General features: G+C 43.1%; 1 protein-coding gene across 1 annotated transcript in view; it reads right to left on the reverse strand.

Moving 5' to 3' along the window:
* LOC146701227 (partitioning defective 3 homolog) overlaps positions 1 to 12,292 on the reverse strand; it is a 358,058-nt gene that overhangs the window by 109,417 nt on the left and 236,349 nt on the right. The window contains exons 18-19 of the mRNA XM_085467562.1: positions 5,967 to 6,200; positions 1,668 to 1,875 (exon numbers count right to left, since the gene is read on the reverse strand). Coding sequence (XP_085323688.1) covers positions 1,668 to 1,875; positions 5,967 to 6,200 — 442 coding nt within the window. The remainder of the gene's footprint in view (positions 1 to 1,667; positions 1,876 to 5,966; positions 6,201 to 12,292) is intronic.

The raw sequence follows: 12,292 nt of genomic DNA on the forward strand, positions 1-12,292 counted from the left end.
TTTCTAACTTTCTGAAACGATGATGTTTTCGAACGAGGAAGAACAGGGAGGGGATAGAAGAGGACATTGTTGATGTGCAGGTCTGAGAGCTTTAAATAGAAAATGCAGTTCGAGGTAGAGAAGTAGCAAATAGACGACGAGGTTTCGGAGTCATGGAGTCGCGGTTTTAATATTCAGGAGGCACGGGGGCTGGCGTTAAATGCACAGAGCATGGGGGGAGTGTCAGCGAGGCCTGTCGCGTGCCAACTCTTAAGTGGCTGTGGCACTCAAAGATAATGAAGAACGATGATGAGGCCAAGGAGGGCATGCCAAGGGCCAACATGCACTTCAAAAAAAAAAAAAAAAATCACCCAGAAGACACCTATGAAGCCCAGCACACAGCCACTCATAACGGTTTGCCAACGGTGCTGATTGCATGTCATGGTGTCAAACCCGTGGCTCAAATTTCACCTGTCAATTTGGATTGCAGTTCGCTTTTTTCTCTGTCCTCCCACGAAGACTTACGCGTCCACGACACTGGGACGCATGAGCTTTTCACACTACATTACGCAATAAGAGGCGGGTAAGTAAATAAATCAGAAAAGTAAAAATAATGGGAGATAAGACAGCTTCCTACATTCCTCAATCATCACCTCAAAGCACACTTGTCATCTTTATTGTTCATTACTGAGGCGTGCGCCGTGATATGCTAACTAATCCCATTAAAGCAATCCACATGAAAACGACTCACGGCACGATAACGGCCCGCACCACCTCCGCCGTTAATTTATGCCATATTTAAATGTGCGTGGAGTTGAAATAATTAACGTGACTCCTAATTTTGCTTGTGGCAGACAGACGTGCTCGGTAGAAACCACCACGGGATGTTTATTTTCCATCAACTTCCCTTTGCGTGTTTCTCCTCACACTGTCCAACTGCATTGTCCACAGTTCAAAGTGACTGTCTTCTCAGGATGAAGAACTCTGCCAGGGAAACTATTTCCCAGACTGGGAGAGGAACCTCACAGCCCACAACATCTCCCAGCCTCTAAGTTATTAGGCGGCATGATGTGGTAATGACAACACTGAAGGACCTACAGCAGTTGTGATGAGTGCTAATTAAATTACTTTTGCTTCAAATAGTTTTGGGTTTTTTTTATACCGATGAATATCTGTAGATGTTAAGAACAAAATCATACCACCCCAGACAGCCTGCTCCTGAAATCTCGCTACCGCATGATGAGGCGGCCGCTGAGAACACCAGCCACGGGCAACAACAACTCCGACCTGCAGTCGATTTTATCGTCTTTTATTCTCAAAGCCAACCCCCCCCCGTTAGCTCCGGCATGAGCACAGAACATTTTCCTCTGGTTCACAAATGATGAGTGTGTTTGGATAGTAGGCACACGTGCACGGGATTATGAATAAAACATGGCGCCCTTATTAAAAATAATCTGGCTCAAAAGTGCCAGAGGCCCTTGAGGTCGATAACTCTCCTCCCCTTGCAGGGTTCAAGGAGAGGGGTCCCTGATTAGCGCCGGCAACATCCACAGAATGCATTCAAATTCCGTATGATCCAGTGGCGGATGTGGTGAGTGGAATTAAATAAAGCAGATAGTGATTAATGCTCGTGGCAGTGGACGGTGGAGCTGTTTAGGGGTTTGAGCTGAGCTCCGTCTGGTTCCTACCTGAACAAGCCCTTCAGCACGCCTTTCTTGGATTTATTCTTGTCCTTGTCTTTTTCTTTCTCCCTTTCTGGCTTCTTCTTCTCCTTCACCCCAGACTTCTCCTGATCTTTCTGTCTGTCGTCTCTGCCATTCAGCCAGGGGCCCGAAGTCAGGTCACCGCTGGTGGACATGGACTCTTGACCCGATCGGGAGCTTGTGTCATCATCCACTGGAGTGAAAAGATAAAAGCAACAAGGAGTGGGAGTTAAATGCCGGAAACATTCATGCAAACACAGAAAGAGAAAGACAAAGAAAAAGAAAAAGTTATTAAACTTTGACTTGATTCCCCACAGATCACCGGTGTCATAATTGAAATGAGTACTCAACAACACTGCTTTTTCTTTTATTGTGAAAAAGCATCACTTTGGGTTTTTTTCCTCTTAGTAACATCAGAGGAACTATAAAAAAACTAAAACTGTGTCCCACAAGGTATAACAGCTTTGAATAAAACACACTGAATACATTTGCCTCATTAGAGCAGAATATATTTACATTGTAGACTAGTTGGGACTAGTGTTGGGGCTGAACACATTTTTACTTTAGCTGAAAGCCTCAAGTTATTTCGTCTGTGTACATTTCTCAAAGATCACAAGAGAACTTCATTTTGCCAACCCCCACAAAAAAAAAAAAAAAACACTTGTGAAAACAGAGCGCGCTGCGATGTCTCATGTCTCATGCTTCTTAATTACATTTGAACTCATTTCAGCCCAGACATCAAACTGAAACCACACTCCTTAGGTGATGCAAGGTTGATTAAACTCAAAGTTTCCATCACACCTAATCAGAGCCGATGTGCAAAAATGTAATTAATCTGTCAGTAATTATACATTTAAATCATCTCGAAAAAGGCTCCCGGGGATCTTAATTGCAAATACGGTGTGCTCCGCGGTCGGCGTCGCTCCTGTCAGCGCTCCATCTCTGGCGCGGAGACATGAGGTAGATGTCCTTCAGATTACAACTTATTACAGTCTTGCGCGTCGTTGTCCAACTTCTTCCTTTGATGGAGGAGCGAAAAGCGCTTATCGCAGGGAGAGAAGGGGAAGGGGGTGGAGGGGGGGTGCGTGATGGATTTTTGGAATACGGGATGAGGCAGACTGAGGAGAAGGAGGAGCGGCTGGATTCACATTTCAAGGATGAACAGTGGGGTTTGTTTTCTCTTGTGATCTGAGGAGCTATCAGCTATTTCTTTCCGCTGTCATCTCGGAGGAAATTACTGAAATGGAATCTGAGCGCGAGCCACTGTGTATAGCCGAAACAAGAGAACGAAGCGGGGCAGATTAAACCTGCACACTCTTACAACTCATCTCTACACGGAGCCCCTCCCTCCCCTCCCCACCTCCCCAAATTCGGTCGCGGGCTCTGGATGGGCGCCGATTCTATCGCTCAATCTGGTGGCCCGCTTATCATCCACTTAAGAGTGAATAGCAGCTGTGAGCTGTATCTGGCTATTTAAATGACAGAGATTAGCAGTGGTGCTAATGCTGCTACTGCTTAGTGATGCCAAGCTGCAGATAACACCCAAAACAATGTAATCCAGAGCCTCCCAGAGAGCAGTTACAGCCATGAGTGCTTACGCATGTGTGCAAATGCATCCATGTGTGAATGTAGATATATCTGCATGCTTTTGCACCAAGGTTAATTTGTCTTATTGACTTAGCAGGAAGACTCATTTAAAGGGAAAGTGAAGGCTGATTTAAAAAGAAAAAAAGGCAATCAATTTTAAATATTACAAAGTTGAGAGAAAGAAGCGAAAAATACACAAAAGCCTTTAATACCGGTTATCAAAAGGTGAGGCCGTCTGCAGCAATTTAATGGAGCTCAGAAGCAAAAGGCTGACGTCAGAGGTTCTGATGAAAGCGTCGGGACAGCGAAAGATCATTTCACAGAGATAGACGAGCAAGAAACATTTCGTCACCTTCATGAAAGTCTACAAGTGAACTTTCTTGCTTTAATAATCAAGGACGTCTAAGCCGGTCTGTCAGCAAAGGTTATGACAGACGTAAGTAAAATTGCCAGTCTTATTCTGGGAAAAAAAAATGAAAGAAGGGATTTTTGCACAGAACAGACGATTTTTTTTTCCGTTTTCTTTTTTTTTTCTTTGCTCGAACCACGCAACACAAAGTAGCACAAGGGAAAGTGCATTTTTGCCCAGCGGGATATCTTGTGGGGACACATTTTCTTTAGGTGATGCCACATTCTTATTTTATGTAAATAAAAGTCTGGGAGCAGGGGAAGGCAGAGGCTTATCTGTCAACTTTGACTATTAACCTCGGTGACGAGCACAGACTGGCTGCTTTTATCTAAATTGAAAAACAGAGTTATTTGAATATCATGGGGAGAATGCAATATACAGCGGCAGGGGAAATCGGTTGCTTTCCCCATTTTTCTTTGCCGAGATAAGACTGTATTTAGTGGCTTGCCGACAGAGCTTATGAGAACAAAGCATTTCAGGCAAATAATTCCTTCTTTTTTCAAATGTCCCCCCAGCTCGTTTAATGGAATCCTTTAATGGTGAATGGAAATTTATATCGAGTGATTACTCTTGTGGTGTTGTGGTGTTATTACCTGTCGGAAAACGTAAGACGGCTGTCTCTCCGTATGCGCTGCATGTCTTTTTGTTATCAAACACTAAGTAGTGAAGGATACATGCCTTGAAAGAGAAGGTAGGGTGTCTTTCTAGTTCTTCTTTTTCTCTCTTCATATTTTAAATGAATTAAAGTAATTGTGGTTTTTAGGCCCTGTCAGGTACACAAGTAAACAAACAGATGGAAGAAATACCGGACAAAGTTCTGTCGTATATGTGCCAAAACCAAGAGGAGCAAACACATACATATAACCAGGGGTGCACATAAGTGGTCCACAGGTGCGCATTCGCTGTCAAAATAAAAGACGTGCACCAGATAAGAAGTTACAACGTTTGCGTACATAAGATTTTCTGGAGGAGGACAGACATTTGTTTAGAACTCTTGAAGATTTCGAAGAAGAAAGCTCCTTTAAGCAATGACTTTGGTGTTCCTCCACCTCCAAAGAAATGTCAGGCGTAGTCCGAACCGCAAAAGAAGCGCGTATTCTCAGAAAAGTGGTTGCAGGAGGTGAGCTGGCTTCAAACAAATGATGAACGCACAGAGATGTGGTGCAGAATATGCCGTGAAAATCCCACTCTAGAGGACAAAAACACTGCCTTTATATGTACATGAACGTGCGTTGCAACTTCTTATCTGGTGGGCGTCTTTAATTTTGACAGCGAATGCGCACCTGCGGACCACTTATGTGCACCCCTGCATATAACATTATGACCACCTGCCTAATATTGTTGTTGGTCCCCCTTTTGCTGTTAATACAGCCATGACCCATCGAGGCATAGACTCCACTAGACCCCTAAAGGTGTGCTGTGGTATCTGCACCAAGATGTTAGCTGTGAGTTGTGAGGTGGGGCCTCCATGGTTTGGACTTGTTTATCCAGCACATCCTACAGATGCTTGATTGGATTGAGATCTGGAGAATTTGGAGGCCAAGTCAACACCTCAAACTCATTGTTGCGCTCCTCAAACCATTCCTGAATCTTTTATGCTTTGAGGCAGAGTGCATTATCCTGTATTTCCAAACTGTATTTCCATAAAAGGGTTACATGGCCTGCAACAATGTTTAGGTAGGTGGTACGTGTCAAAGTAACATAGATGGCAGGACCCAAGGTTTCCCAGCAGAACATTGCCCAAAGAATCATACTGTTTCTTCGCACAGTGCATGATAAGCGATGCACACACACACAGCTATCTGATGTAAAAGAAAGTTTGACTCATCAGACCAGGGCACGCTCTTCTATTTCTACGTGGTCCAGATCTGATATATTCTGATATGCATATGTCCCTGTTGTTGGCACTTTCGTTGGCAGACAGGTATCAGCATGGGCACCCTCACTGGTCTGCACCTATGCAGCCCCATACGCAATAAACTGTGATGCACTGTCTATCCTGACACCTTTCTATCAGAACCAACATTAACATGTTGGAACAGTCCAAAGCAATTCCACACTATGTGAATAATCATAAGTCCATAACCTAGACACCTATTGCTGATGTGCTTTGTGCAGTGGATCTGTGAAAGTATCACTAAACTGGCCTACATTTATGTGTGATTCTGAACTGCTTTGTAATAACCTACTGATATCTTATATTGTTCATTATTTTAGCACCACAAACTTGGGCACAGTATTCTGCATCAACACTGAAACTCTACCTAAACGGCGTTTCAAACACTCACATGTGTCCACGCTGTTCTCCTCTTCTGGCGCAGTAACAGCAGGCTTCTCGTACGATTTGTCAATCGCAGCGCGGAAACTCTCATTGCAGCCTCGGCTCCTGACGATCCTCGAGCGCGACCTGCGAACATTGATCTCGCCATTCTGCACTGTCCCAGCAACAGCCGTCTGGAGGCTTTCCAAGGAGCTGGATTTTTTCAGGCCCAGGGAAGGCCCGACCTGCTGTTCTGCAGAACCTATGGAAAGATTAAATAAAGTCACTTAGACCTGGCATATGATTAGAACTCCTCTGAAAAAGAAAAAAAAAAGCTAAAAGCTGTCATTATGGTGAGTTACGAGAAGGTGCGAGTCTAGCAATTAACATGAAAAACAAATGATGCCATTGCCCGGCCAATGAAGTGTGTGAAATGAGAACAGAGTATTACATCTCCAGCGAGACATTTTCCTGTTGGGAATTATAATTCAACCTTTGTCTTTGTGTCTGCACAGTTAAATTAAGAGGCTGAAACATAATGCATATAAATGGGCCCGCTATCAAAGACACAAATGTAGCACAGCAGCGGAGTGATTATAGAGTAATGTTAAAATATAAGAAATTTCTAATACAGCATATTCACAAATTGCTGAGATGAACTGTATCTCTGAAAAAAAAGAAAAAAATTTCCATCAGTAGTTCTCACTTAATTTTCTTTTTTAACTCAATTTCTCCAAGAGAGATTAGATAAAACAAGGTGAGGGGAAAAAGACGAGGACATGTAGGCTGAACAGATTTTACATCCATTAATCTTCAGTGCAGGTCGTATTGCAGTGTTCAGAAGCACAAACAACATCGCACAACTGTAGTACTTGGCTTCATTTCTAAGGCTTTCTGTGCAGTGACGGAGAGTAATATCATAAAGGGTACATACGTTTAACAAGAGACACTCAGAGAGCGCAGACCTCCGCCAAGGGAGCTCACTCTCTTTTAAAAGGATAGTACTGGATTTTCTATACATTCATTTACTCTTCTTCTCTTGAAATTTTATTTTAAGAAGTTTATAGCGCAGTTCACAAAAGCCCAACTGGTGACAATGGAAAGACTGTCACTGTAGGTATGGGCAGTAGCTGCCCAAGCACTTAAATACCTTTAACTATACTGTTAATGTCTAACTGTGACATCATCAACAAAATCAGATAAGAGCAGTATGATGGATGTTTGGTTTGATCAGACAAACATTATGTAGCAGGAGGTCATGTATAATAGGTGTTGATTTGTAAATAACTTGACATGAATAACAGTATGTTTCTAAATAACCAGGCACGTATCTCCACGATACTCTCTTTGGCAGATGTGAGACGTAAAAGTGAGGTCAGAGGTCAAATGTAACATAATATTTGAATGCAAACTATAATGTAATATTTAGAATCCCCATATATCATTCCCTATATATTATTTACAAACTATACAGCAAGAAATGCAGTTTTTACTGCAACACATGATACAAACGCTGGGACATTAGCTAGAGTTTCAAAATTATCAGAGATGCTAATGTAAATGGTATCAAACCTAAGGCAAAATATCTCCTTAAAAGGGCGTGGAGCTGATTGATACTGCGTGGTAAGCAGAGCAAATGTTAAACAGCCACCCTCTCTGATATTTGAGCCAGGCCCACACATCTGTAATTATTTTTCCAATGCTTGCCGGGGGTTTGTTTAGGGTATGTAAGTGGAGCGCGACTCAGGTATTGGTATTTCATTTTGCTGGGGAGCGTCCATCAGGTCCCTGGAGCTCTTACCTCACCCACCAGTTGTTAAACAAGCAACCCGGTTGACTTTTCCCGTCCCCTTTGTTGTGCTTTGATTCAGAATACAGTAAGACGCTGTCAAACTTAACAAGATGGATTTCTGACTATGTGCCAGTGAAGCCTTGTTGTGAGGCTATGCAGAGGAAGCAATCAGTAATAAGGATTAAGCTGTTAATTCAATTATTTTATTAGCCCCAAAGGCTCTCTGAGGGTGTAGCAAATGTCTGTGGACTCGGGGACAGAGTGGCATTGTGTCTTTATGACTCCCCCTGGACCACACATGTCACAAATAGTGTTTCCTCTGTGGCTTCAGGTGGTGTAAATAAATGTCTTCTGCAGCTCTTCCTGTTGGTTTTCAACAGCACATGTTGTTCTGTCGTCAGCCCCACTGAACAGAACACCCTGAGTTTATTTGCATGTGTGGGTCCCACGCAGGGACTCCCTAACAAGCACAGAAACAAAATTCACCAACTCGCACGTCTATACAATCAAGGATTTTCGACGTGTTTAAAGTGGCCTAAATGAGGCATATCCCACTGCTGCTGGGTGATCCCAGTGGATCTTTAGGCAAAGAAAATAAATCCCTCTAACACTTCCCCCCATGCAACCTCCAGACAGGATGAGTGTGTTAATGCACAAAAGTTGCAGAAGAACAAATAAGAGCTCAGGAAAAAGGGAACACTTTCCCTGCAGTGCAAAAATGCACACCCTGCAGCTACTTACAATCATTGTACCAATCATATTACAAACCTACAATGACTATCAACTACTTTTACTAGTACATACCATTTAAGCTACACAACTAAAGAAGATATTGCCAAAAGAATTCACTCACCCATCCAAATCATTGTATCATTGTCACTTCCACTGGCACAGGTATATAAAAACAAGCACCTACGCATGCAGACTGCTTCTACAAACATTCAGGAAAGAATAAGTCGCTCTCGGGTGTTCAGTGAATTCCAGTACGGTACTGTGATAGGATGCGACTTGTGCAGCAAGTCCAGTTGTGAAATTTCCTCACTACTAAATGGTCTGTTAGTGGTATCATATCATAAAGTGGAAGCAACTGGGAATGACAACAACTCAGCTTTGCTCAAGACAGACAACAGTGTGTAGAGAGCTTCATGGAATGGGTTTCCATGGCCATGCAGCTGCATCCAAGCCTTATATCACCAAGTGCAATGCAAAGTGTTGGATGCACTCTTCCCCACTGGACTCCAGGAGTCCAGTGGGGAAGAGTGGAGACGTATTCTCTGCAGTGAAGAATCACGCTTCTCTGCCTGGCAATCCGATGGATGAGTCTGGGTTTGGAGGTTGCCATGAGAACAGTGTGAAGTTAAGTGTGGGGTTGTTTCAGGAGTTGGGCTCGGCTGTTTAAAGGTGAAAGGAACTATTAATGCTTCAGCATACCAAGACATTTTGGACAATTTCATGGTCACAATTTTGGGGGAACAGTTTGGGGATGGCCCCTTCATGCTCCAGCATGACTGTGCACCAGTGCACAAAGAAAGTTCCATAAAGACATGGATGAGCGAGCCTGGTGTGGAAGAACTTGACTGGGCTGCACAGACTCCTGATCTCAACAAGATAGAACACCTTTGAGAAGCATTTGAGCGGAGACTCTGAGCCAGGCCTTTGAATCCAACATTATTACAGACCTCAAAAATGCTCTTCTGGAAGAGTGGTCAAAAATTCCTATAAACACTCCAAAACCTTTTGGAGGTTGTTCCCAGAAGACTTGAGGCTGTTATAGCTGTAAAGGGTGGGTCAACATTACATTAAACCCTATGGATTAATAATGGGAGGTCACTGAAGTTCATATCCATGCGAAGGCAGACAAGTGAATACTTTTGTTAGTATAGCGTACTAGTTGCATGGGACTTGTTTTAAAAGAAGTTATGTTACATGTAGTATCTTTTGGGTCTAAGAGTCATCCCTGTTTCTGCTGCATTTGCTACCAATGAACCCTTAGTGAGAGTATGAGTGCTTCCCCCTCATCCGTAGCAGCTATAGATCTAAAGTCAGACAAGACACACAGGCTAAAAGCTCATCTGTTTGCCAATGGTGGCTTCCAAACCAGTGACCATACCATTTCTCCTCTCTCCTTGCCAAATTTAATGAAAGTGCTCAGTCCCATGAGAGCCTACACTCACTCAAGCATCAATCATATAATTTTGCATCCTACTTAGTGAGGAGATCTCATATGCCTGTCTTTTATGCTGCATAGGACAGTAAAATGAAACTTTACTGCGCGCTACAAATGTCTAGGAGGTCAAACGTTCTCTGGTAGCAGCAGCCAAAGATTCATTTTACTTTTTAGTTTCTCAGTGGAGGTGGGTCCATTTTATTAGCATGACAAATATCAATGCCAGGAAAGCATAAACAGACTTACAAGACCAACTGAATGCAAGTAAAAAAAAAAAAATCATCTAATTCGTTTGAAGAAGCAATTTCATCCTGCAAAGGACAAGAGAGGACGGCCTGAAGTAAAAAATTCATTATAAGAAAGCATAGGCACAGAAACAGCATGACAGAAAAATGATGGAGTGTTTCATCCTTTGAGGATAAAACTCAATCAATCCAGTACAAATGCCATGTAAAGTTGGATTTTTTTTCTTTTTTTGAGGCTTAAGCATTAAAGCCTGCCAACGACGGACACACAGATGCCAGGGTGCATGGCTGACACAATGGGATTGCAAGTTAGACCTGCACGGGATGCAACAGTTCAAGGGAACAAAAATGACATCTGCTGTACTCGGAAACAGGGAATTATCCTCCTGCTTGGTATTCCGCGCCGCAGTCCTGCTCGCCATTGTTTCTCGTCGGCGCGGCGGTTAACTGAGAAAAGCGCGGAGACAAAGAGAACGGGAGAGCGAGGCAAAGAGACGGTTTTTGCCCACCGACCCAACTGCCTCAAACCTGCCTTTGTTTTCATCAGAAGCAGCCCCGGCTCTCTCCTGGGAGGGTTTGACGGACAGCTCTCTGTGTGCCAATCTATTATGTGATTCCTATCACACAACAGAAACCTTGGTGCTCTGCTCCTCATCTCCTTCTTATTCAGAGGAATGAAAATACATATTTCCCCAACTGCATACAGACACGAGTTTGCCACTCCCTGCACGTCTGGAGGAGAAATGAAAATCATCAAAATGAAATACACAAAGAGAAAGACAATCAGACTAAATGGGGTGAAAGTGCACCTGGTTGCAAACAAACCTGGCCCGCGTGCTGCGTACTTTAGCCAGATTAAGGGCAAGGACAGTTAATTGGAGAAGATCCATTGCCATTAAACGTTAAAGGGGCAGTGTGGCAAACTTCATGAATAAATCAGTGGTGGTTATTACAGGGACAGAAGCCCATGGTATAATTAGAGCAGCTAAAAACTATGCTTTGCAGCCATTATTCACCACGGACCCTTGCATGTAAAGATCTGTGTACAGACAGGGGCTCCATTACACATAATTTATTCAGAGTGTCGGGGCTTTAAGGAGGGTGGTAAAAGGGTAATTATGTTAAAAATAACCTCCAAGATGGTCAGAGGAAGGCCACGTCCAGGTATCCCAGTGGAAGTGAGGCGTCGCTGGGTCAGCTGCGCTATTATGTCTCTGCCAGTTGTGGACCATTAGCCCGACAGAGGACGTCCTCCACACGCTCAGCATATGTCACAGGAAATCATTATGAACCGGACTTGGTTAACATCTCAATTAAGGATGCTGGATATTTTGATGTGCACTTTTCAGGCTTCAAAGAAATCCAGTGAATTTTTTGGGGGGGTTTGTTTATCATCGTTCAGTGTAGAGTACTTTTCCTACATTTAAAGAAGCTGACAACTCTACTGGCAAGACTGGAAATTCACTGGATTAGTGGTAGACTTGGCTGGAACATATATTCACAATTACAGTAAGCATAAAAACATCTGCCAGGTTGTCATTTACTACCACTGGCCTATCTGCGACTGGATCGGCTACCAGCTTTCTACAAGGAAAGTCTCCACTCATGTGTTTGGTAGTCTATGAGATGTGGCTTATCGAGAGCGCTTTGACCTCAGACTGCTAGTTTACTTGTGGTTCCTCTGGTATTTAAAAGTAGAATGGGAGGCAGAGACCTTCAGCTTTCAGGCTCCTCTATGAAAGCTCCAAATTAGGATTCAGGAGACAGACAGACACTTTCTCTCCTTTAAAGATTTAAAGTGTTTCCTTTCTGATAAAGTTTATAGTTAGGGCTGGATCAGGCTCACCTGACCTAACTATAAACATTGAAGTAATTATTGTTGTGATTTGTGCTAATGCATAAAAATAAAACTGAATTACTGAATTTAATTTAATTTGAAATACCCAGTTTAGGCACACATTAGATTCTTGTTTTGTTCAAATACTCCCTAAAAACAACAACTATGTTAATTAGTGGTCAAGATTCAGTCATTTCATCCTATGTCAGTTTAATGGAGTGACTGCACTCTGTTTTATTCAGCCTCATTCAAACCAACCTGGCTGTGATGGATCAATTGCAGAAGCTGAAGAGGCCAACCTGCAAATGAACAT

This window comes from Copadichromis virginalis, linkage group LG9, assembly GCF_057382275.1.
Source record: "Copadichromis virginalis isolate Kocher_CV1m ecotype Utaka linkage group LG9, C_Virginalis_male_GT1.1, whole genome shotgun sequence".
Classification (NCBI taxonomy): Eukaryota; Metazoa; Chordata; class Actinopteri; order Cichliformes; family Cichlidae; genus Copadichromis; species Copadichromis virginalis.